General features: G+C 39.6%; 2 protein-coding genes across 3 annotated transcripts in view; one reads left to right on the top strand and one right to left on the bottom strand.

Annotated features, from left to right (window-relative positions):
* Positions 1–26974, top strand: part of CTNNA1 (catenin alpha 1) — a 319319-nt gene that overhangs the window by 239861 nt on the left and 52484 nt on the right. For both annotated transcript variants that reach the window (XM_044226586.1, XM_044226594.1), the window contains exon 8: positions 25770–25850. In XM_044226586.1, coding sequence (XP_044082521.1) covers positions 25770–25850 — 81 coding nt within the window. The remainder of the gene's footprint in view (positions 1–25769; positions 25851–26974) is intronic.
* LRRTM2 (leucine rich repeat transmembrane neuronal 2) lies at positions 7192–13637 on the bottom strand. Its single transcript, XM_044226616.1, has 2 exons — positions 13186–13637; positions 7192–12845 (listed from the first exon to the last, which is right to left on the bottom strand). Exons 1-2 carry the CDS (start codon positions 13187–13189, stop codon positions 11299–11301), a joined length of 1551 nt encoding a protein of 516 aa, XP_044082551.1. The 5' UTR covers positions 13190–13637; the 3' UTR covers positions 7192–11298.

Raw genomic sequence — 26974 nt, 5'->3', positions numbered from 1 at the left:
ATCATTTTGCAGACACTTGTATACTTTACCTCTAAACACTGTGGCGTGCATGCACTGGAATTCAGTTTTTTTTTAATGGAAAATTTTGTACACAAATGTACAGATTGTAAGTGTGCTATTTGATGAGTTTTGATCAGCACACATACTTTGTAATCCAAATCACTATCAGAGAAAATATGGTTATCTTTTTAGTGAATATTTGACTATCTTGTAGTTCAAGTACAAGAGCTAGGTGTACCTTTGCCCTGCTTAAAACCTGCTTTTCTGATTGTCCCATGATCTTTGATTGGTTCTTTAATTTATTCCACTGACCTCATTGAGGATAGGGCCATATCTAGCATCTACTAGGTATGCTCCATGCAAGGTTCCATAAATAATGGACTTGCTACGGTAGTAATCATTCTCACTTCTAAAACAGTGTATGTGCAGACCTTTAATTAGCAACAATTTCTTTGATAGGTAATGTTTTAAGGTAATTTTCCTGAATCAGGCTGACTTTATTCCCATTTGTTTTCCAATAGAACATTCTTTGCTCAAGTGACTTTGATGTTAAAGGGATGCTGCCCTTGAAACTTGTCATTTTTTTTGTTGACTGCCATTTGGTAAGATATTGTTTAAATATGCCACAGATTGACATAGGAGGAAGGTGTGTTTTCTCTGAGTCTCTTCTCCATCTATACTCATCCCCCCTGGTAATCTCATTCAGTTCTGTGACTTTAAATACCCATGTTTACTATGATGACTTCAAAATTTGTATTTCCAGTCTAGATCTCTATCCTGGACTTGTCATCTCTACTTGAATAGCTAATATACATTTCGATTTTAGTATGTCAAAACCTGAATCTCAGTCTTTCCCGTCTGTCTCCCCTTCCCAGATAATATTTGCAATTCCAGTTGGTAACAAAGGCTTGGAATTCAATTAAGTTTAAATGTTAGTTAATAACAAAATAAAGCAGCTAGCCTTTCTTGGGTTTTATCTAATCCCCAGATCACCCTGCCTTCAATTTAAACTGAGGGGAAGGGTGTGTGTGTGTGTGTGTGTGTGTTTAAAAATTGACATAAAATATTTAAAAGGCAAGATTTTCAAAATACTGTTTATATGTTTGGGAGGCTAGTCGATTTGTGTTTTTTTTATAGAAATATGTTTGTTTAATAGTTTTTGTAATTTATGGTGATGCCTTTGGTGGGAATGTCAACTAGCTAGACTTGAAATAAACTATAGTTTGTTCAGTTCTTCACATTTTATCTAATTCCTCTCACTTCTAATTTTAAGTGAGCATGAAATGGGTGATATCACTTATGCACTGTGATGTTTTTCTGACACCTCAGAAATGCTGCTTCACAAAGGGAGAGAATGCCTGACCACCTGCTGTTAGGTTTTCATGGAGAGTAAGAGATAAATGTTAGACTGGCAGTTTTAACACTATAATAAAATGGGTTTAGTTGTTGAAAGTTGATGGCAAGTGTCAGAGAGCAGTTTTGCACACATTGGCCTGAAGGGGGTTGTCAGGAGAGAAGAGGAAGATGTGGTGATATGGCAGTGTTTTAGATGTCTACAGGAGTGTGCTGAGAGTGGTGATTCTTTTCCTTTTCTTTCCCAGCGCTATTTTTTTTTTTCCCTTGTGAGCTTCCCGGTAAGTTAGGGAGGTTGGTGAGAGAGGAGTAGCAACATCAGAGTCACTTGTGAGCACAGCTGTTAGTGTGTGTGCCACGTGTGGCATTCCTAGCATTATCAGTGTCTCATGCTCATGTCTTTTTTCCTGTGGGGAACAAAAACTCAGAAAGTACTTACACATGAAAGATCACTGTTTTTGTGGCCAATTTTATGGAATCCTGACAAAACTGGTATAAAATTTTACAGCATAGATGAGGGGGGTAAGGATTACGGCCTGTCCTTACCCCAAGAATTCGACATTTCTAAAAATTTCATAACCATGTCCTGTGTACCCATGTCCTCTTTGCCCCAAGGCACGTTCCCTACCCCTGAATAAAACCAGTAAAATAACTATTCATATTAAAGATGTGAAAGGTGTTGGGAATTTTGTTTGGCCAGAGAGCTGGCCAGAGAGTGAATGCTAATTATTAGTGCAAAAGGGTACTTTTCTCAAATGACTTGTGTTTTTGGTCACAATGAACATCTGATACTTGAATCTTCTACAAAGGGAAAGGTAGACTGAGAGGGCAACTCTGGTCAGTGATTTTGTTCCTATTACTGTCTCCCTAATTGTGGGGATCATTTTGCAGCTGATAGGCACCTAGTTTTGTGAAGTCAAGGAGTATCTTTAAAATTTCTGGGGTGCCTCAGTGGCCAGTCCATTAACTGTCCCGACTCTTGGTTTTGGCTCAGATTGTGATCTCAGGGTCATGAGATTGAGCCTCGCGTTTGGCTCCGTGCTCAGCATGGAGTCTGCTTGATACTCTTTCTCTCTCTCCCTCTCTGCCCCCCTCCCCCTCATGCGTGTGCGCTCGCATGCTCTCTCTCTCAAAAAAAAATATATATTAGGATTATTTTTTATAGAAGATTGGTGCTCAGCCTGAATACACTGCAGCTGAATGGTTTCTGCTCATTAAGGTGCTTTTCATTGGAATTTCCTTGGATAATCGGGTATGGGAAAAGTTTGTAAAACTGAGGATCAAAAATCAAGCCCAGTGTCAAGAGATGTGGGAAAATGGAGAAAAGTTGTGGATGAAGGAGGAGATAAAATGTTCTTCCTTGCTGGATAAACTGGATCATGATCTTAGGAAGACTAAGAAAGTTCTTGTCTTAAAAAATTTGGGCCATAATAATGTGTGTATTCATTCAGACAGGCTAATTCCGAACAAGCTTTATATTTAACATTTTGGTAAAATGGAGGATCATCAGCAATCATGAAACATAACCCTCCTATATGCACTGAACTGATAAGTTATCTTTGTGGTTTTACATTTTCATACCTCCCTTCATATCAATGATTCTAGCAAATCTGCCTACAAACCAAATCTGCCACAGTTGGATGGGCTTCTTCCTAAATTAGATGTGGTAGACTTGAAGGCATTTATCTTCTAAGCAAAAAAAAACAAACATAATCGTGATCTTTAATCCTCAGCCGTTTATTTTGTCCTAAAAGAAACTTGTCAGAAGCTAAGATACCAATGAGATTATTTCTTCTTTCTTTTGAAAAATAGTATCTGTTTATGATAATGGGTAATACATGTGTCACATATAGTTTTATTGAACAAGGAAAAAAAACATCACTGGATTTTAAGTGACTGCCTTACTCAGAAGGAATTTTGGAATTAGGGATTTTATCTTTTGAAATTTAGCCTTGATTCGTAAAGCCAAAGTAATGTCATACATAATATTATAATACATTTTATAAAGCAGATTACTTGGCTGTGAGTAATGTGGTTAGTTTTATATCGGTACTAGACCAGAAAGTGTATCCAGTCTGTTGGCTTATTAAAAGCTGTTGCTATGAGTCTTCATTTTGGATTCTATGCATTAGCTTAGTGGGAGAAGGGAGACCAGAAACCAGAGAGGTTCCTGAAATAATGCTGAGGTCTAACGTGTTTTTAATGTGATTATATTCTCTACTTGATGGATCTGTTGCATCTAGCTCTCCACATACTGCAGTTAAAAAATAGCAAGCATTTATTGAACCTTTACTCTGTTCTAGCCTGTTCTCAGTACTTTACATGAATTTGATTCCCCTTTTGTTGTTACTACTATTAATTCCATGTTAGGGATGAGAAGCTCAAAGGGACAGTGAGGTTGAAGGACTTGTCCGTGGTCACAGGCACAAGTGTGGAATAGGTCTCTTAATCACTGTGCTCTTTACTCCTTTTGAAATCTAAATGTTTTTTCTGATAATTATAGAATGAGGGACAGTTAAATTTGTGACAGCCATCAGACCAGTGAATGCTTTATCTTTTTAAATGCATTCTTTCTTAGAAAATTAGTTACCATTTTAAGATTCTTACCCAAGGAGAGTGGTTAGGGTTATCATCAGCACTAAAGATTATCCATGGAATGTGCTGCTTTTCATTCCTGATGTAGTTAGAAGATTTTTAAATTTTAAGTTGTACTCCTCATGTTGTTATGGAGCAGATATTCACCAAATGTCTCGTAGGTGATGGAACACTGTAGTTTGGGTCATAGGGATGTGATAAGGAGGAGACATTAACTGCTCTCCCAAGTAGGTGCACATTCATTCTTGCTGACAGTATAGGCTTCACCCTTGGGTCACCACAAAGCATGCAACATGCTTGGGTAGGCTTCTTACTCTTAATTTTTTCAAGGATTTACATGAAGAACAAGTCTGTCTGTTCTTCATAACCTCCTTGGAGATACTGTCTGACATTTTTTCTTACTGATCCTGCAGCTGGCTCTGTTTTATAAGTAATTCACAGGGTTTTGCTCTTAAGTGTCTCTACCCCAAGTAAGCTGTGTGCTGCTTTTATCAGATGAAAGCTCATGGTTTTGTTCTTTGCCTTAGCCACTAGGGGAAGGTGAAGGTCAAATTAGTGTATATTAGAAATAACTGTCCCATTATTCTGCTAGGACTTTTTAAAAATAATAAGTTTAATAAGTTTTAATAAGTTTAATAATGAACTTTTAAAATAAGTTTTTAAAAAATAAGTTTTCTTTTAATAAGTTATCACAACCCTTTAGAATCTGGTGCAATATTGAGACATACATAAAATACTTACATTGTAATTTCAAGAGCTTCTTGATTTCTATGAAACATATCCTGGACCCTTAGAGTTAAGAATCCCTGCTTCTGATCTTTTAATATCCATATTTGAATCATTTGGGGCACCTGGGTGGCTCAGATGGTTTGACATCTGCCTTTGACTCAGGTCATGATCCTGGGTCTTGGGATCAAGCCCCTAGTAGGGCTCCTGGATCATTGGGGAGCCTGCTTCTCTCTCTCCTGCCTCCTTGCTCATTCTCTATCTCTGTATGGCTCTCTCTCAAATGAATAAATAAAATCTTTTAAAAAATATGAACCATTTATTTCATGTGAATGTATTAAGCTCTGTTTCCTTGACTTCATAGAAGTAAGTTATATGAAATGATAAATAGTTTTCAAAGGTGTAAGGTGCTGAGCAGTTGCTCTCTGTATATTTGGCAGCTAGGTCATGGGAAATGTTTTAGTCTGTCTCGAGGAACTTTTTTGCTTCTCATGGTGATGAAGTAGGTGGGCTAATATCAGTGGCTGTATAGTTTCTAATTTTTCAAAAGAAGCAACTTACAGGTTTTACATGTATATATTTAAATTATACACATGTATATGTGTGTAAATATGTGCAGGTGCAGATGTGGTTTTTTTTTTTTTTTTGTACAAATACTGCAGCCTACACATGGAGTTCTTGTGCTCTGAACACAATTTTGAATGGAGAGTCAGTTAGTGAAGTTAAAACATTTTTATATCTCTCTACCATAGTTTTTGGTCATGTCTTGATGAAAGTTGTAAAACTGCTTTGGGTTTGTCTCTGGGGTTGCAGTTTTAAAATCTGGTTCTCAAGTGAGGAAAGAGTGTCTTGTGTCTTAGCGTGGTGGTACAGTTATTGGCCCTGCCTTTGGGCTAATTGTTCACAGATGCTTATTCATGTTGGGGTTCTGGTGGTGGGAGGTCCTGAGACCCATGTGGGAGGCCATGTGGTAGACTTTGCTCTTGGGTCTCCATGTATTCAGGGTTGGTGTATGTTCAATTTGCAGACTTTGCAGGATAGGGTGCCTTGTTGTACTTGCCTTTGGAAATTTCTTTCTCTTTAATGTCCCCTGTGGCTAGGGGAAGGGAGGCTCAACATGTGTCCCTAAAGAGTATTCCCAAAACTTTGGCTGGTGAGGAGGAACTCATGCTAAGACGGAGCGATGTTTGGAATAGCTATGATTTTTCACCTCTCTTTCTCTTTGTGAAAGACGATTTGTAGTACATTTTGTCTAAGGGAGATTTGAGTACCCAGCTGGTTGGATATATTTAAAGAAAGGGAAAAAAATCACTTGAAACAGACCTTGAAGAAATCTATTATAAATTTGAGTGGGAACCTGAGAATGCTGTGGCATACAGGCAAAACTAATTAAAATAGCTGATAAAGAAATGAGATGTAGCTTTACATGGGATTTTCAAGATTTAAATGTACGAGAATTAGGTTAATAAGCTCTTTTAACTCCATATAGTATAGGAATTCGGTTCTTTGTGCAAATTGAAACCACCATCATCTCTGCCTTCTAGTGCATACATGATGAGTTTGACAGTAAAATTTTGTGCTGAGGTTCCTGTCTCTGCCCTTGTTACTGCTCAGATTCCTGGTGTGATAACTCTCTTAGGCTCTCTGATCCCCTTAATCTTGGGTGAAAGGGATGGCCTTGTTTCTTCCTGCGGTGTAGTCCTGCTGCATTGCTCTGGGCCTAGAGAAGTAGCAAGTACATCCAGTCAAATGTGGCAGCTCCTGGCAGTCAGTTCCTTGAGACCAGGGCACTTTCTGCACAACCCCCCCACCCCCACCCCCTACCACCATGCTGCCCAGACATAGCATCCTATCCTGGGGTGGTTTATTACAAGCAAAGGCCACTACTTAAAAATCTTAACCTTCCTTTTCCCTATCCATATTTGCTGAGCTGGTGTCTCAGAGTGGGGTAGGGTATATGGGGATCCTAGAGATCTCAGCATGATCAGCACCTATGGCCATCCCTCCCAGGAATGGTGTGTAAGGTGCTGTTGATATCTGTCCCCACCAGAGAACTGCCAAGGTAAAGGCCAAGTTGCTGTTTGCTAGATACAGGCAGTCTTTTTGAAGCTCCTCAGGATGTGGTGGCAGTCCACTTTTGGGCAGGGTAGGAGCCAACCTTAGGCCCTGTGATCCCTATGGATAGCTGTTTGTCCACTCCCTAAGGCTTGTGACAGAGCAACTTCCTATTCCAGAACTGCTAGCTGTTGGCATGGTAGCTTTTTGGCTAGGGGTGTCCCCAACCCCCTCCCTACCCAACCACCACCACCCCGTCCTTCGCTTAGTTTATCCTTTCTCTCGACGAAGAGAGTTGATTAACTGCCCTTTACTCAACTGGCATATTTGGCATTGCAGAGACTATGGTACAAAACAAATGTTCATTTAAGGTTTCTCTGTCACAAATGGATTTTCAAGTTTCACATGTCAAAATTGATTGCCTACCAAGGAAAAGCTTTAAAAAAAAAAAAAGACATTCACTTTTTACATTATACACAATTTTAATAACAAATCTTTCCTGTACACTGCACTTCGTTATCCCCCTGGCCCCATTATAATAGTATTTTCTTCCCACCCACCCCCCAAACCCAATTGCCCACCTCCCAGCAAAAACAAAACAAAACAGAAAAATGGCTCTTAAGGTGATTGAACACAATGTGTTTGGACTATACTCTTAGTGTCCAGTCTCAGTGTTGATAGGAAGGTTCACCAAACATTCCATATATCAGACTTCTTTTTTTTTTTTTTTTAAAGATTACCAAGGAAGAATATGTTAGTTGAAGGAGTAGCAGAGGTTTCCAAATGTTTGTATGAATAGCTTGTATGAAAGCTTGAACAGTCATTTTCCTTGTGTTTTTGGCCTTATTCAAGTACTGTGATTTTGCCCTAGATTAAGAACAGGAATATTTAATTACCTATAGATGACCTTATCATTTTTATCTTCATCTTTTTCTGGTTGAAGCACTTAAGCCAATGAAATATGAAGATCATGTCCCAAAACAGACTTTGAGAAAGGTCTGTCACTGTATTGCTCTATTAGGAAAATGATCATGTAAGTCAGCTTCTCAAAATATTCTTTTTAAAATTTCATATAGATATCCACATTTTAGGTAGAAGACATTTACAGCTTTTTGCCCTGATAGCATGTGTAGGAAGTATGCCTTAAGAAAATGATATGCCTGTTTTGAATTTTAGGATTTGGACCTAGCGATACAGAGGGCTCATTTTTATTGGAAAGATGGAGTCTAGCTCTTGGTGACTAGCATTAGAATAAGCAGATGGATTTTAATAATTAGTGGAGTTGGAAAGTTCAATCGATTCCATTCATTGAATTGGTATAGAAATTAACTTAGGCACATTAAGAAATTACATGTGTTAGTGCAGATTTTTGGCTTAAAAAATTAGTATCTTTGCTATTTGATGTTGGCAGTGGGTATTCTCTGAGTTGTGTGTGGATTTGCAGATTTATCAGCCCACTCTGATTTCAGAAAAGTGATTGAAATCCCTGGCAGGCTACAGAAATGAATATAAATGATTCCAAAGAAGCTCTTGGTTACTAGGTGGTTACAGTATCATGGCCTTCTTAGCTTTTCTTTTTCCAGAGAGATTTAATTATTTTTCTGGTTCTTGCTTAAGTGGTCATTTTCCTCAAACCTTGAAAGTGAAAAAAGATCTGAGGGACGGGGGAGGCACTGAAGAGGATAAGACTACACTGATGAAGCAAAAGCTCTAACATCATATTACCAGGATCTGCAGTGTAGCTGTGATGCTCTTACACCCTAGCCAGTTGGTAAAGAGAGGACATATGACTAACAGTCTCATCTTCAAAGCTGCGCCGATACCAAAACACAAATAGGCCAAAATTCACTGGAATCCTGCCTTCTACAAGCAGTTGAAAAGGGAAGTTTGCACTTTAAATGAAAAAGGAAAATGCTGTCTGCACTGTTACTTTTCTCTGAGAGCATTACCCAAAAAATGGAGGGCAAAAAATTTTTGTAGTTTTCGACTGGAAAGTATTCCTTAGTGGCTTTGCTATGCTGTTTCCCAGAATTTACTGAATTGCTTGCTTTCCCAGTTTACTTTTCTACAAACATTAAGGGTTTTGTCAGTTGATGGTCTGTTTTACTAAAGGTAATCCTTAATATTTATGTGGGAATTTTTAGCCAGTATTTCTCATCCTTCTCTTCACAGTTTCAATTAATGTTAGTTGTGGATGAAATGACGGAAAATACTTAAGTGCTATCCTTTAGGGCTAGTGGAGTCTGTGTGTTCAGGGCACAGTTGTGTTGTGACAAAGCTTACCCTCACAAATGGCCATGGTTACCCTGATAAATGGGTTGGTAAATTTTAGCTCATGGAGCTCTCATTTGTAATGGGGCTTCTGATCCAGCCCCTCCATAGGGAAGCAATGATCTGCGCTCTATGCCGTAAAATCAGCTTCTGTCTCTGCTCAGGCAGGCCCACGGTCTGGTTTAATAAGAAATGAAATGCTCACCGCTCTAGATCAGCTGAACACAGCTGGGCTGAGACTTTGCCAAACTAATCTACCCACCCTAAAAAATATAGAGAGTACATTTTTACCCCAATTTGTGATCTTATCTGCGTTTTTACTGATAGATGTTTTCTTTGAAATGTAGGTAGACACCCCTCTCTTAATATTAAAGAAGAAAAAAATAACAGTTAAATCTCACGGGTTAAACTGTAGTCTTAGCATGTTTGCAGTTCAATCCTGGGAAGAAAACATGCCTTGGATAGAAGGATAATGTGTTAATGGTCATATTAAGGGAAAGATTAGCTGGGGTTTTTTTGTTTTGTTTTGTTTTGTTTTTTAATGATAGTGGTTTTCTCTAAGGATATATGCCTTTTTTCACATAGAGCCAATGTCAGTTGTAGAAATGCTCATTTTTCTAAAATTAAGCCAGTCTAATTTAATGGGTTTTGCTACTACATGCAAGAAACCTCTTCTGTGGAAAAATTCTATATGAAATGATGGCTTGGATCTAAATCCCAAATATGTCATAGTTTCTTTGTAGAAATCATAATCAAAGAAATGAGATACTTGTGGCTCTTTTCTGCATGAAAAGTATGGCATCATTACCATTTGTTAATTATGGAATGTTTTTATTAACACTCTCTCCCCTTTTCAGCTGCAGGTCCCAGGGCCTTGCCCAGTTTGATGCAGATTGTGTAGTTAACCTTTGCCTCACTCATGCCTGTCTTTTAACTTAAGCTATACTGTTTCTTTGGGTCACATTTCAAAATGTTGCCTTTCCCTTTCATCCCTTCACCTCCACGCCACCTTTGCATTACCGCTGTGTGGCTGTATAGGCATGTAGAATGTTCTCCTCAGTAATATGTTGTTCCCTTCACCTGGAAGGAACTGCTCTTATAGTATGGATAGATATCTTTATTAAATAGCCAAAATTCAGCATATAATATTTAGAAAGTGATTTTTTTTCTTGGTTCCATTATACTATATTCTGTTAAGAACTAGTGTTATGCCTCTTGCTAGCCAGTTGTTTTTAATTTGGCTTTTTGAGGTTTGAAGATCAGGAGAAGGCAGAAGAAAGAGGTTTAAACCCCTTTGTCAAGGCATCTTTGATCATGGAGGGAGAGAATTTTTGTGTGTGCTTTCAAACTAGAGGGAGCAGGTCACAGGATTGTTAAATTGACTCTGTTTGTCTCTTTTCTCTCCAAAATAATTTCTAAATCTTTTTTTACATGTAAATGTAAATACAGGATTTAGTAAACTAATTAGTAAAATGGTGATTTAATACTAGTTTAAGAAAATTGTCTAAATGCCACAAAAATCAACATTTCCATTATAAGTAAAACTAGAAATATGTCACATGAAGTCAGTGTAATTATTTGCTATTGATTTCATTGTAATGAGACCTTTTCATAATCACTTGGATTCATTATTTAAATACATTAAAGAGTCACTCAGCTTATTAGAATTACATAAAGGGTTTTGATTTCATAATGTGGACTTCGATAGCATCTACCAACCCAGGCAAAAACTCTGGAAGAAGAGTGTTTGATATTTACCAGTCTTCAGCATACATCAAATTCTACTTCCCACACTGGCAGTAAATTGTAGATTTGAGTAAATACCAAATTATCATATAAGGGAACTTTTTTTGCTAAGCCTCCTTTTAAGCAGCAAGCCAGTTGTGGTACTTGGGATGGAGAGCAGTGATCTAACAAGTATTGATCCATATCTTTTTCTGCTCAGTAGCTTCTTTCCAAACTGTTTTCAATAGAAAAAAAATAGCATATGGAGACCTTAGTGTAAATGTTTACACATAATAGTTTATAATTACATACATGAAATGTCTTAATTTGAAGTAAGCATTTTTAGACTTTGCAACAAGAGTGCAAATTAATAAGAGCTTTGCTTCATATAACACTTAAAATATGGTTTCATAAAAAAAATTAAAAATATTTCAACACTTCAAAAACTTAAGTCTCCACTTGATTTGGAAAATTAGGCTTAATGTCACCATTGGTAAAAATTAGGTATGTATTTAGCCCCTACTATGTAAAATAGGTTACTTATCTGATGTAATTTTTGATGACAGGCCGATATTATACTTCACATTCTTTGTATGGCAGCTGCTGACACTTGCACTGTCCATAACCATTAATGATGATGAAGGGTCCTTCATGGGTGGGTTCATATTCATTATACGGTCCTTGGTCTGACATGTTTGACATATGGAGTCGTGTTTGGGATCGGAGCTGCCTGTGGTTCTGAATCATTGAGCACTGCCTAATTCTTCTTAAAGTGGGAGGGCAGCACTTCCTGGAGATGAACACTATAAAAATAATAAAAAAGAAAGAAAACAATAAAGCCATTGTTCCTGTAATTACCCGCTGAGTGAAGATGGCATTGTCTGGTTCAGGAAAGTGTTCCTCAGTAGTAACTGCTATGCCTGCAGTAGTTGGGATTTCTTTGTCTCCCACATGGTAACTTGATGAGCTTATTCTTTTTGTGTATTCAGTGGTTGGATCTCTATAAGTTGTAGCCATGGCAGTGACAGTGGTTGATAAATTCCAGCAGAGCTGAAATCCATGGACTGCATCTAGTATATCCTCTCCTTGGGTGTGGTCAGGGCTGTGACATAGGATGGAATGTTCCCACCGACCTTGGAAACTGCCCAGCCAGGAGGCCAAAGCACATATTCGAGGGCTGCATTCCCACAGATTGCCAGAGAGGCCGACGGTTGTGAGGGATCTCAGGGAGTTTAAGATCTTGGAATCAAGGCTATTTAACTTGTTGTTATCCATGAGGAGAATTTTAAGATTAGGCATCGTTTCAAACACTGTCGGGTCGATGGCTTTGATTTCATTTCCAGTCAAGTCTAGCTTTTCTAAAGTGCCCCAGGTCCACTCCATTCCACATGTCAAGTTGCTAATTTTGTTCCATTGTAAGAAGAGTGTGTGCAGACTGCTTAACCGTAGGAAATGAGCAAAATTAATCTTCGTCAGCTGGTTGTGCTCTAGGTGAAGCTCTCTCAGTTTGATTAATCCTGCAAATCCATTGCGAGCCAAACTTCGCAAACGGTTTGTGCTCAAATCCAGAAACTCCAGACTACGACAGTCCCAGAACAGACGTACTGGGATAGTCCGCAGGGAGTTGGACCGTAAATGCAAGGTCTGCAGCTTCCGAAGGCCGTAGAAGAGCTCTGGGTGCAGAGATGACAGCTGATTAAAAGACAGGTCCAAATTTTGCAGGTTAATCAGTTGAGTAAAAGTTGTGTTTGGCAAGTAAAATATTTTGTTGGAACTTAAGATTAATTCCTTAAGTTTATATAGTCCTTGAAAAGCATCTTCTTTTACTGTTGAAATTTGATTGTGGTCTAAGTGGAGCCAGGTAAGTTGACTGAAGCTGGCAAATTGATCCCTTTCGAGCTCTGTGATGTGATTGTGCCTCAGGGACAGGCCCAGAGAGCCCTTGTCTGTGGCGTTTGGCACTGAGCGGAAGCCCTGAGAGTCGCAGTAGAAGAGCAGCTTCTCGCAGCGGCATTTGGGTGGACACGCCATACCCAGGGCAGGCAGCATTTTTAAAACCATACTCATTGCATATATTGCTGCCAGCATAGGGGCCCCTAATGGCCACTTGAAATGTAAGCCTGCAGAATATAATTTAAGGAAAACAAGAAGATAGGATATTTTTCAGCAGAATGTATGAGCTGTTAAAAAAAAACAAAACATTATGGCGAAAGATTTCACTGCATATAACTTATTTTTCATTTGCTGCAGGAAAACTAACCTTGTTAGTATGACTAGAACAAAACTTAAACCATTAAGAAAATAGAGCATGTTCTGTCATTAGCAATATAGGCTGTTACCTAAACCTCAAAATCCAGAAATTTGACAGTGATTTCTTTCATAAAACATGAATTCAGTGGCTTATTTTAAAAAGCACAATTCCTTTCTGACTGTACAAGACACATAAATGCATGGACTTACCCATTCTTCTGAGCACATTGGAGGCTGCATTCAGTCGCGGTTGTTAGACTCAACGCAGTGAGTCTGTAAAAGGCTCTAACATGCAGGAGCCTTTGACCAGTTTCCTGTTTTCTGTGTCCCAGGCTTTCTGAGCAAAATTGAATCCACCAGGGTGAGTTATTTTTTTCCTTAGGATATTCCTCTTGAAAGCATTGGTTTCATTTTCTGTGTCCTCTCTGCTTCCCTTAATCAGTTTTGAATGTAAGTTATTAATTTTGTCCTCCTTTAACTGCTCGGCTGGTTAATCAAAGCTTCAGTCTCTCCTTTCCGCAGCCGTTAGTTCCCTCGGTCTTAACTTGTTGATGGCAGATGGGCGGCTTGTTGCAGAGAAGAGCTCCTGGAGCAGCATGAGTGCATTTACTGAAAAGCTTTTCCGAGAAACGGCACAAGAATGGAATTGCTTATGTGCTGCGACCACACAGAACCGTATATAGGCTGACGTCACCGGGTGACGTGTCTTTTGTTTGGGTTTTCCAGAAGCTTTACTGTTATAAAGCACTGTGCTATGTAACAGCATCGGGGTCGCTGTAAGACCCCTTGATTGTAATAAAGCAAGAAAGAGGACCCCTGACTTAAAAACATGGTATTCCTTCAGTGTAGGAAGCAGCAGTGAGGTATAATAAAGGCTGCATTCAGGAAGACCCGTCTGAACAGTGAGTTGGGATAGCAGAGTGATGATTTTTAATGCTTGGAAGAGCCAGTGTTAGACTGCCGGTTCTGCAGAGAGAGAGAGATAATCTACATGGGCAGGAGCCTGCATGATTTGTGAAGTGCAGATTTAATGCCGGCCTGTGCGAGGTAGTGTCTGCTGCTCCGGTAGTTTAGAAAGCTACTCCATCACCTTGTTGTCATGCTTGGAGAAAATAGAAGTCTGAGTATGATTTGCTTTAGATGTGTTGGAAAACTAGTCAAGGTGGGCTTGGCTTCTTGTCATTAAGAGCTTAACATCATAAACGAAGAATGAAGAGGAGGGGGGAAAACCTTATAATACAAAGTATTTGGTTACTTTTGCTCCTTGAGAATTGAAGGGGAAATTGAGTTAAAAAGATTTCTCCTTTTCTGTCTCATTTTACAACAATGTTTTGATCATAGTGCTGATTGAAAAATAATGCTGATTTGATCTTTAGATGTCTTACTAGGAGAATAAGGGTGATACTGTCATTTAATACTGCATGTCCTAAATAAACATAAACCTAGAACAGAAGTGATTTAGGACAAGTGATAGAGCATGGTTGGATTCTGGTATAGTCCCTCGTTATTTACCTCTGAATCTTACGTACTCCTTCATCTGAAAGGACTGAGCTTGATTTGGGGCATTGTAGCCCCCATGTAACAGAGCATTTGCATATTTAATAGCTCCTACCTACCGGCACACTAAGAACTGACTTTGAGTCTAATACTCACTGTTGTTGGAATCTTTGGTGAATACAGAAGGTCACTTATACTTTGGAATAGGATTTTGTTTTTACTTGACCTGTTTCTTCTCCTTGTCGAATAGTGTCATCATTTTTCAGAACTTGGTTATGAACGTACAATTCCATGTTTATCTTATTTTAAGGTTTTATGTATTTGAGAGACCACTAGAGAGAGAGAGCAAGCATGAGTCAGGGGCAGAGGGAGAAGGAGAAGCAGGTGTCCTGTTGAGCAGGGAGCCCAACATGAGGCTCGATCCCAGGACCCCAGGATCATGAGCCAAAGGCAGACACTTAACCAACTGAGCCACCCAGGTGCCCCGAGGTCCATGTTTAATACACTGTAAATGGGAGGGATTTTTCTAGCATTAGTCAGGGCCACACACACACACACACACATGTGTATATATATATATACATACACATAGAGAGTGTGTGTATTTTTTTTTTTTCATGTATTCAGGCCTGACAGATGTAAGGCCTTTTACAGGTCTTACCTTATATTAATTTGGGCTTCCATGCCAATTCCTGTCATACCGTTGGTGCTTAACCTGGAGGCAAAAATTTCAAAACTACCTGTGGTGTCTGTGAAACCAGAACATCATTGGCCTCTTGGCTTCCAGGAGCTTCATCCCGCTGAGTAAGAAGTTATACTCTAAAGAGGCATAGTTCCTGTGTTGAAAAGTGTTACTGGAGTGAGAATTGGAGGAATCCAAGGTCCTGTCCTCAGGGACCTGCATGAAGGTGCTGTGGAAGCATCAGCAACTGCAGGTGGGTTAGTCTAAGTCCTCTTAGAAGCAGACCCCAAGATGGATTAGAAGTATTAGGGTTATATTTGGAAAGTACATGGAGAGAGAAGACCGTAGGAATACTTATAGGCCACTGGAGTCTTCAGGCCACAGAGGAAAGTAAGATTGGATAGACAGTCATAGACTGCAGTGCATCCCCAGGCCAGAGCCAAGTTCCCAAGCCAGAACTGGCTATGAATGGAACCCCACATTCTTAATGAGCCTGTGGTAGTACTCTTGCCATTTTCCTACTTGCTGGTTAAGGAAGGGAAAGGGGGACGCCTGGGTGGCGCAGTTGGTTAAACGACTGCCTCCGGCTCAGGGCGTGATCCTGGAGTCCCGGGATCGAGTCCCACATCGGGCTCCCAGCTTCATGGGGAGTCTGCTTCTCCCTCTGACCTCCTCGCTCATGCTCTCTCTCACTGTCTCTCTCTCTCAAATAAATAAAATAAAATCTTAAAAAAAAATAAAATAAAAAGGAAGGGAAAGGTTCGGTTTTAGACCTAAAGGATGTCACCCCCACCCCCTGCACTGACCTCATCTTTTCTGAAGTCTTGCCTGTCCATAGACTGGGTCCTGGGTCCATAGACTGATTTGCAGAATTCTGTTTATTGTGAATAAGTTTTAATCAGATTCGTACAGGGCCTGTGAGCTTGGGTGACAAGAGTTCCTGCTCTACAGCAACTTTCTCCCAAAACATCTAGGGAGGGGGAGTCTGATAAGGACTGTTTCTTATTTTATTTTTTTTAAAGGAAAAGCAGCCCTTGGGTTACTGTAACTGCCCCTGTTGAATGAAATAAGCTGCTCCCTGATTTCAAAACAAACAAAAAAACCCGAAAAACAAAAAATACCTTTAACATGCAAGAAGAACTGGATTAAATTCTTCCCTGAAGTAACCACTTTGGTTCCATGTGGAGAAAAGCATTAGAGTCAGTTGGATTAGAGCAACCACAATTAGGAATGAGTTGTATGTGAAAATTTAGAAGGAAAGCATCTCCTTCCCCCTTAGACTCTTGGTTCCTTTCTGCTCTCTAGTCTGCTTGCCTACCTCTTACATGTTAACAAATGGAGAATGCTTAAATTAGATTATCCCAGCACCGTTAGACCAGATTTGTGGGCAGGGAAAATCATCCAGAGAAGCACCAGTGCGATCAAGAGTAATTTTATTTATCTATCTATCTATTTGACAGAGAGAGAGAGAGAGAGATCACAAGTAGGCAGAGAAGCACAGAGAGGGGCGAAGCAGGCTCCCCGCTGAGCAGAGACACCTTTCCCCTGCCCCATATGCAGGGCTCCATCCCAGGACCCTGGGATCATGACCTGAGCCGAAGTCAGAGGCTTAACCCACTGAACCATCCAGGTGCCCCAAGACTAATTATTTTTTCACGCATCTGGAGAAGTGGGCACTAATGCACGGTACCCAGAGAGTTCCTTTTAAGTCACAAGTCATATTGCCTTCTCTTTGGGTTCAAAAGGTTGTCTGTGGAACCAAAGAAGATACAGTGTTTGTCTTAAAATTGTGGAGTACATGGTTCTTTGATGGAATTTTATATTGTTACTTTTTAAAATCTATTTCTTTAGCTCAAAGGACTAAGCAGAGATCCATGTTCTTTCTGAATTAAACTTACTTCTGGTTTCATTTTAGGCAGCTTCACTCCCCATACATATGCCTTTGACTTAATTAAAGTGGCAGTTCAGCCTTTGGAAAGCGCTGTCCATATCCTCTGCTCAAGTTTTTACTGCTTTGTTGTTTGTGACAAGGCAAAGGAGAAGCAGAGTCAAACTCATCTCTCTTCTCTGAATGGCTTTAAGCAAAAGTAATTGAGTCAAGTGGCAGGGCTTAGGTGCTGTAGTTATGTGCATTACTCTACATGAAAGTTTGCTTTTGATACGTATTGCTGATTAGGGAGAATTATTTCCCTGCTCAGAGAGACAGATGTACAGATACATGGAATTTTCTTTTCATTTGTGGTAGAGCCAGAGCTTGATTTTTGCATTACGCTAAAAAGTCAAATGTTTCTTGAATCATTCCCAAATCCAAAAATTGTAATAACTCTAATGCCAGTGGTGCTACACATAGGTGCTCTGGAGAAGTACCTTAAAGTAAACGTTGTTCAGGTCCTCTCTGCCTCGTCATCGTGACAAGGGGAACTGCAAAGCCTGGTTGAGTTGGGGACTCTTTATTGGGTTCTACATTGTCCTTGCAGCTCAGGCCTCCCTCTAATGGACTGTCGCAGGGAAGGGATGGGGGTAAATGCTGTTTCTGATGGCAGGGCCCACAGTGGGCATGCATAAATGGTTGGTCAGTGGGAAAAACAAACAAACAAACAAACAAAAAACCTTGTTGCTGCCAGTCCTGATTGCTACTTGGAGGATCTCCTCAGGTTTATCAAAAAATGATAGTCAAAAAAAAAAAAAAGATAGTCATTTTTGGGTGAAGGTCCTAGATTTAGTGGGTCTAAGTATATCCCCTGCTAAGAACCTTTTAGGGTTCTTAGTTGGCGACCTCATATTTGGGCCTATATTAGAATAAGTGGTTTTCTTTTGTAGGGAAGTAGGAAGGAAGATGAGAAAAGATTACGATAAGAGTTGTTCACCGCTTTCATACTACATGTATTTGGCAGCAAAGATATGACTGTTCTTTTAAATTATTTGATTTGCTATTTAGAAAAAAAGAAAAACCAGTGAAGTTCCTACTGAACATAACTTGTTATCTTCTCAAGAAACAAAATGTGTATGACAGAGGCAGATAGAATACATAAGGATGCATTGGCTTTACCAGTTAAGATACCCATTCATATTTTCTTATCATGTTGGGATGGATTAAAGAGTAGTTGATGGTCCCAGGTGGAACTGGAGGATCTGAGAGCATTCAGAACACTAGGCTCCCAGAGCCTTGGTGTTCACTAGACCACTGTTGTGTGTAAATAAATAGGTGATGGTTGGTAATCTTTCTTCTCAAATACCTTTTTAAAAGTCAATTGTCCACATAAGGCCAGGAATCCCCAGTTTTTACTAGAACTTTGTCCCTATCCCTACCCTCCATTGATTTTGGTATTTAAAAGTCCTTTTGTTCTCTTGTTAGTAAACATGACAGAGAAAACAGAAAGAAGGAGTAGTGGTGCCACAGTGATGGTGAACTGTGTTCCTTTTGATGCAATAACTTACAAACTTAGGGATTTCTTCTAGCTTTGGAGGCATGTGTTTTTTGGTAGTCATTGCTGGTGGGGGTAGCAGGGCTAGATCAGGTAACAGCCCAACTCTCTAGTGCTAATTTTGTATTCTGTGTCCAAGGCTAAGTAATTCAGCAGTAAATATTGGGATGATGCACTGGAGAGTCAGACATTAGGTGAGGGGAAATCTTTCATAGAACTTGGGGCAGAGGTGCATTTCAGCCATGAAGATCTTTTATTTCATCATACCAAACAGAGCGATCTTAAAGTCTTGATTAATGCAGACTGATTGAAATTTGTATTGCCAAACCCTTTTTTTAACTGTTTGCACAGTGGCTTCATCGGGTTCATGTTTTCGCCTTCCTTGTGTGTGTGTGTGTGTGGCAGGCTTCATTTTTTTATTCTGAAATACTGCCATGTTTGGATTTGTCCTTCCTACTTCTCCCATTCCGTTTCCAAGAAGCTTTCTCTTTAGATGTGTTTCCTCCTGCCAACATAGGTGGCTCACAGGTATACAAAGCCATTTACACAGAACAGAATTAAGAGTTAAGATACCCATTCATATTTTCTTGAAGAATCCCTTTCAGTGTTAGGCCTTTTGACCCAGTTGGCTAAACTTAAAAGGGGTGAATTTGTGTGTATATTGGCTAGATGCTAGCAGTCTTCATTGCTGAACCTTAGAAATGTCATTCCCTCAAAAATCTGGGGTAGAAGGACAGTGACACGTGCTAAGACAAGCAAAAAAATTTGAACATGTGATGTCATCAGTGCAAAGAAAATAACAAAAATTTGACCCAAAGAGAAAAAGATCATTGCTTACTATGAAAGGCTTATAGCAGCATGTTAGCATTATAGCTGGGCTTGAGCTGAACCCATATTGCTGAAACAGTACTGCTAAGGCTTGACATCCTGTGGGAGCTGATTCCAAATTACTGCTGCTTTTTTTTTTGCAGGATGTCTGTCTGTCTATGGCTTTATAGTTTTTCCATTGTATGGCTATACCGTAATTTGTGAACATGTAGTTTGTTTTGAGGATTTTGGCTTTTGCAGACAGTGTGAAATGAATATCCTTTTTTTTTTTTTTTTTAAATTTGTCATAGACAGAGGGAGAGAGAGTGAGCGAGCACAGGCAGACAGAGAGGCAGGCAGAGGCAGAGGGAGAAGCAGGCTCCCTGCCGAGCAAGGAGCCCTATGCGGGACTCGACCCCAGGACCCCGGGATCATGACCTGAGCTGAAGGCAGCTGCTTAACCAACTGAGCCACCCAGGTGTCCCTGAAATGAATATCCTTTTAATATCTCTGCATCCGACGCGGGACTCGATCCCAGGACCCTGAGATCATGACCTGAGCCGAAGGCAGCGGGTCGGGCTCTCTGCTCCGCAGGGAGCCTGCTTCCTCCTCTCTCTCTCTTTGCCTGCTTGTGATCTCTCTCTGTCAAATAAATAAATTTAAAAAAAAATTTAATATCTCTGCATCCTTAGGCAAGTTTATATATAAATTCCTAACCATAAAATCACTGGGTTACAGTATATGTATATTTAAAATTGATAGACATTGCTACATTGCCTTCCAAAAAGTTTTAAACCATTTCATACTTCCCCAGAAGTCTGTAAGTGTTCACTAACCATCCCACCACCTCCCTCCCCCACCCCCCACACCATATTTAACAATGTCTGGGAATCTCATAGGTGAAAAATGCTCTTTTATTTGTTTCTCTCTACTTATGAGTAACAATGACTATCATTTGTATATAGTGTATTATCCTTTTGTTCCTTTCCGTGGATGTGTATTTCATTTGCTCATTCTTAAAAGATTTGTAAGCTATTTTTAAAAATTAAATTAATTTGGCAGGGTGCCTGGGTGGCTCAGTCAGTTGAGTGTCCAACTCTTGATTTTAGCTTGGGTTGTGATCTCATGGTCGTGAGAGCAGGTCCCACATCGAGCTCAGTGCTTTTTTGTTGTTGTTAATCAGTGTAGAAATCAAGAGATCCTGGTTTATCACCAAATCTTAGCCTGATTGCCTTGTTGACTGAGCATTTAAAAATCCTTCTGAGGGGGGCGCCTGGGTGGTCCAGTGGGTTAAAGCCTTTGCCTTCGGCTCAGGTCATGGTCTCGACCATTCCATGGTCCTGGAATCAAGTCCCGCATCGGACTCTATGCTCGGTGGGGAGCCTGCTTCCCCCCACCGCCTCTGCCTGCCTCTCTGCCTACTTGTGATCTCTGTCTGTTAAATAAATAAATAAAATCTTTAAAAAAAATATCCTTCTGAAATATCCTCACAGTTGAGTCATCCTACTCTTATTTTCTTCTGGGTTATTAGTAGTTTCAAAATTAAGGCCTTATTTTATGAACTTCATATACTTACTTCATATACCTGTTTGCTTTATTTATTTATTTGTTTGTTTATTTAATTTAAGTTCAGTTAGCCAACATACAGGACATCATTAGTTTCAGATGTAGAGTTCAGTTATTCATCAGTTGCATATAACACCCAGCGCCTATCACATCATGTGCCCTTCGTAATGCCCACTGTCCAGTTACCCTATCCCCCACCCCTCTCCCCTCCAGCAACCCTCAGTTTGTTTCCTGTAGTTCAGAGTCTCTCATGGTTTGTGTCTCCCTCTCTGATTTCTCATTCTGATTTTCTCTCCCTTCCCTTATGATCCTCTGTGCTATTTCTTACATTCCATGTATGAGTGAAACCATATGATAATTGTCTTTCTCTGACTTACTTTGCTCAGTATAATACCCTCTAGTTCCATTCATATCAGTGTAAATGGTTAGATTTCATCTTTTTTGATGGCCAAATAATACTCCATTTATATACACCACATTTTCTTTATCCATTCCTCTGTGGATGGACATATGGGCTCTTTGCACAATTTGGCTATTGGGAACCCTCTTACACTGTTGGTGGGAATGCAGGCTGGTATAGCCACTCTGGAAAACAGTAGGGAAGTTCCTTAAGAAGTTAAAAATAGAGTAGCCCTGGGCCTCCTGGGTGGCTCAAGTCCATTTGTGTCTGCCTTTGGCTCAGGTCAAGGTCCCAGGATCCTGGGATCAAGCCCCACATCCGGCTTCCTGTTCAGCAGGGAGTCTGCTTTTCCCTCTCCCTCTGCTCCTTCCCAGGCTTGTGCTTGCTCTTCTTCTCTTTCTCTCTCTCAAATAAATAAGAGAAAGGTAAAGTGGCTTCTTCATGCTTCTGTTGAGGATGGGTTTTGAAAGCCCTTTCACTATCTCAACTAGGACTGTGTTGCTAGAGGCCATCTAGCTAATAACCTTTACCTCCCCTCAGTTCAGCTGGTATTTACTTGCTGAGGGAAAACTGTATGTTGAACCCCTAAATATGGCCTGTCGTTTTCTTAGCCCTTTTGTCACTGCCTCGCAGAACCATACATATCAAATGTGAGTGAAGCTAGGTGGTCTCTGCTTAGATGGAATAGAGTTTCAGTTAGTTAGGTAGGAGCTGTGAGTCATTTATTTTAAAGGTTAAATGAGCAACTTTCCTTTGGCATAACTAAAACTAGAAATTAAAAAATCCCAACAACTTTAATTTCAAAGAGAAGTAAAATATTTTTTATGCATCAGCAGCCTTTCCACTTTCATCAAGCTCATTGTTAAAGTTGTGTGTATATGCCTGTGTACTTACGCCATTATATTTTATTTTATTTATTATTTTTAAAGATTTATTTATTTAACAGATAGACTGAAAGAGCACAAGTGGGGTTGGTGAGAGGAGAAGCAGGCTCTCTGCCAGGCAGGGAGCAGGATGCAAGGGCTCAATCCCAGGACTTGGGATCATGACCTGAACTGAAGACAAGCACTTAATCAGCTGAACCACCAGGTGTATGTGTGTGCATATGTGTGTGTTTGTGTGTGTGTGTGTGTGTGTGTATACATATTTTAAAGGGATGGTGCGATTTTATTTTTATTTATTTATTTATTTATTTAATTTTTGAAGATTTATTTATTTATTTGACAGGGAGCGATCACAAGTAGGCAGAGAGGCAGGCAGAGAGAGAGGAGGAAGCAGGCTCCCCGCTGAGCAGAGAGCCTGACGTGGGGCTCGATCCCAGGACCCTGGGATCACGACCTGAGCCGAAGGCAGAGGCTTTAACTCACTGAGCCACCCAGGCGCCCCTGGATGCTGTGATTTTAAAAGGGTCTGTCTAATATAACCTAAAAGCTTCAGCAGATTACTGCTCTGAACTTTCCCTTCCTGATCAAGGAGGCATAAACTTTTATCTACCAAAGTAACGAGAAAGACAAATTGATTTTTAGGGTAGTTTCACAAATATAGAATTAGCTGATTTGTGGTATGTGTGGCTATGATTTTGCTGTGTGGCTATGATTCCCTCAAAATCAAGCTTGATGATTTGCTTTTATATAACTTGCAGAGTAAATCCTTCTGCACAAATTGAGAAAATTTCTGGGCATTCGAGATTATAAGGGATTGGGTTCTCATGAGGTTATTGTACCCAGCTTTTGTATCTCAGATAGCTGATATTTTCTGGGATAAATGATCTACTAGAAACATCCTAAAAACGTAGCTAGAAATAATGATAAATCATACTAGATTGACTTAGAGAAATTTTTTTTGAAATGTGTTCTTATCCTAATGAAGGCATTAGTTTGATTATTTTAAAATTCTGTTTTAGTTACCTTTGCCTTAGATCCTGTTATTTTGATCTTTGAGATTGTCAGTAACTAATTACACTTGTCACGTTCTTTCTCACTGATGGCCATGAGTAAATCACCATTTATTCCTTCAGGTAGAAATTCTCATTTCTAAATCAGTTTTGCCTAGACTCTTTTTTTTTAATACTCCCCTCCCATTTTTTCCCCCAAGAATTTATTTATTTATTTGACAGAGAGAAAGAGAAGGAAAGAGCACAAGCAGGGTGAGGGGCAGAGGGAGAGGGAGAAGCAGGCTCTCTACTGAGCTGGGAGCCCCATGTGGGGCTTGGTCCCAGGACCCTGGGATCATGACCTGAGCTGAAGGCAGATGCTTAACCAACTGAGCCATCCAGGAGCCCCTAAAGCCATTTTAAAAAAAAAAAAGAAAGAAAGAAAAGAAAAGATTTATTTCATTTCATTTTTACTTCTTTAAAATTTATTTTATTTTATTTATTTTTTTGAGAGAGAAGATTAGGGAGGGAGGGGCAGAGAGAGTCCCAAGCAGACTCTTCACTGAGCATAGAGCCTGATGTAGGGCTTGATCTCAGAACTCGGAGATCACAACCTGAGCTGAACCCAAAAGTTGGACTGCTTAATTTTATTGGCAGTACATGATTATTAGGGGGAAAAGTAATGGATGTGACCCTAAACAAATTTGAGAGTGATTGTATTAATTTAGCATCTGTATTTCAACTCTTAGTATTCCTGAAATCCCCTCTTGTCTCCTTTCTGCCCTCTGCTGAGTAATCTATATCCCTCAATATTCCTCCTTTTCTCCTGTAACAGTCCATAGAGATGGGAGCAGAGGGACAGGTGTCATTGTTCCAATGGTTCCAATGGGGGAGAAGAGAGAAGGCGAGTAACAAATAGACGATGAACAGGGCATTGAGAATACATGAAAATACATCTCCTCACCTGGCTGTTCATGTGCTGTGCCAGCTTGTGTACTGATGGCATATCTATACCAGAATGTCTTGAGGGCACCAGAAAGTAGAACACTGAGTTAAATTCCTTTGTCTACTTGTATCTCTCCTTTGAGTGTTATGTGTTTTATTTTACATTTGTTGGCCAGGCATTTTGTAAGGAAAAACTTTCAATGTACTTTACGGACTGACCTACTAATATCTTACCAAGGTATTTCCAAGCACATGGCTAATTCTACCTGGGTAACTTAGCTTCGTCTCCTTTTCTTTCAGCACCCATCGATTTTGGTTCTGGTTAAAATGTTTCCCGATGAAAATCTCAACTTCCTGACCTCTGAAGCAGTGCCCATTTATATAACTCTCTCAGAGTGACTAATATGTTCTTTTCTGTGCAATACAATTGGATTAAGCTTTGCCTAGAACTTAAAAATATATGGCTGAAGTAATCTTACAAAGCATTCTTATTGGAGCTGCATAATACACATTAACTCAGATCCTTCCTGGTGCATCTTAACTTTAAAATTCATTGTTTCACATTGTTTTAGTGCCAGATGCCATCTTTCCTGTTTTGACATTCTTCACATCTCAGAGTTTATGAGAATCAGGTGTAACCTAATATTGCTTGCAGTTCAAGGAGAAATTAATGATTCTCAACCTTGAAGTAAAATACAGGTTTAGGGGCCTGGGTGGCTCAGTCAGTTAAGTGTCTGCCCTTGGCTCCAGTCACGAACCCTGCTTTGTGCTCCCTGCTAGCAGAGAGCCTGCTTCTCCCTCTTCTCTGTGCTCAGTCTCTCTCTCACTATTTGTCTCTCAAATAAATAAATAAAATCTTTAAAAAAAAAAAAAAGGTTTAATCCTTTTAAATGACAGTCATGTCTTGGCTTCTCTTGGTAAAACTCCATCAGTTCTTGCCATCAGATAATGTGGAGCCTAAGCATTGTAAGGTTAGGGTTTTATTTTATTTTTTATTTTTTTAAGATTTTATGTATTTATTAGAGAGAGAGAGAGACAGAGGGAGTGAGAACACAAGAGGGGTGAGGGACAGAGGGAGAAGCAGACTTTCCCACCGAGCAGGGAGACCAATGCAAGGCTTGATCCTGGGACTCCAGGATCATGACCTGAGCGGAAGGCAGCTGCTTAACCAACTGAGCCACCCAGGTGTCCCAAGGTTAGGTGTTTTTTTGTTTGTTTGTTTTGTTTGTTTTTAAGATTTTATTTATTTATTTGACAGAGATCACAAGTAGGCAGAGAGGCAGGCAGAGGGAGAGGGAGAAGCAGACTCCCCAGTGAGCAGAGAGCCCGATGCAGGGCCGATCCCAAGACCCCGGGTTCATGACTCGAGCCCAAGGCAGAGGCCTTAACCCACTGAGCCACCCAAGTGCCCCCCCAAGGTTAGGTTTTTATAAACAAAGCCACATGGTTCTCTCCTATACTACCCCCATTTATTTTCCAAGTTTGGGCTTTAATTTAAAAAAAATAAAAAAGTGTTGATTTGAATAGAAACAACTATTGACTATAATTAACATTTCCTTGTGAATCACTACAATGTGCATTTCTTTTCTTATTTTTCAGGCTGGACGTAAAGAAAGAAGTGATGCACTCAATTCTGCAATAGATAAAATGACCAAGAAGACTAGGGACTTGCGTAGGCAGGTAAACTGGAACAAATTGCTTGCTTTCCCAGGTTCTCACTTTTGTGGTTTGGGTTAAAATTCCAATAAATACTGGGCCCATATTTTTTATTGGGGTAAAGGATGGATTTTTCACAGGGAACTGCCAGTCTGTGTTTGATTGCTAGTAAAGTTCTAAATGGTTAATAAAATCTTTCGGGGGCCTGGAATGATATAACCCACTGGGATGGACTGAATAAATTAGCTCTAGCATGAAAAAGATGTACAGGTAAGAAACTCAATGTAAAATGACTTGGGTGGGACCTGTGACAGAACCCTGAAGGGTCTCGTGATACTACGTTACATACGGGAGAAGCAGAAATTGCAGTGGCGATCCTTGGTGGAGTTGTTTTTCTAGTACAAATATGTGGGTATAGAGATACTGGCGTTTGCTGTTTTTTCCAAGCTAGTAAATACACAGGAAAGAATCTCATTTGTTAAATAGTCCCATTAACATTTCAGAATCCAGTTGAGTTTTAGTATTTTAAAAATTAGGGTTGAATTTACAAAACAATGTATTAAGACTTAAAATGAAATTGTAGTAATAGCAGTTTCCACACTTAGTAGAGAGACATTTTATTGATCATGTTTGATAAAACAAAATTAATGATGGAATTTGTTTTTAATTGTTTTCCTTCTGGTAAAGTCCTTTCAGAAATGGTTATAAAGATAACGTTTTAGGTTTAAGGTTCACAGTGTGCTAACCCTCTTCAGATAAACCAGAAGGTACTTAGTCACTTAGTCCTGAGTTTTCATTTTTATTTAGGCAGTTAGGCTAATAACATATATTCCAAGGCTGTGTTTCAATTCAGTCTGGAGCTGCTTTGTATTATTCCTTTAAATTACAAGCTTTAGTTTTTAATTCCCAAGAAAAAAAGGATATTATCTTGAATTCTGAAATTTTGTTGCTGAAATGCTTTAACTGCAGCATAACCATTATCTTCAGGATCGTGTTTCCTGTGTTGCAGATCATGTAGCTGCACAGCTTACATGAGGGATCCTTGTATCAGTGTAGCCCAGCTATCATGAGCTAACATTAACATTTGAAAGTACAAGAGAAAAAAAGCAGTCTAGTTTCTTGGTAGAAATAAAATCAAATTTTTACAA

Source organism: Neovison vison, chromosome 1, assembly GCF_020171115.1.
Source record: "Neovison vison isolate M4711 chromosome 1, ASM_NN_V1, whole genome shotgun sequence".
NCBI classification, from domain to species: Eukaryota; Metazoa; Chordata; class Mammalia; order Carnivora; family Mustelidae; genus Neogale; species Neogale vison.
The sequence above is the reverse complement of the archived record's forward strand: the minus strand, read 5'-3'. Positions and strand labels throughout refer to the sequence as shown.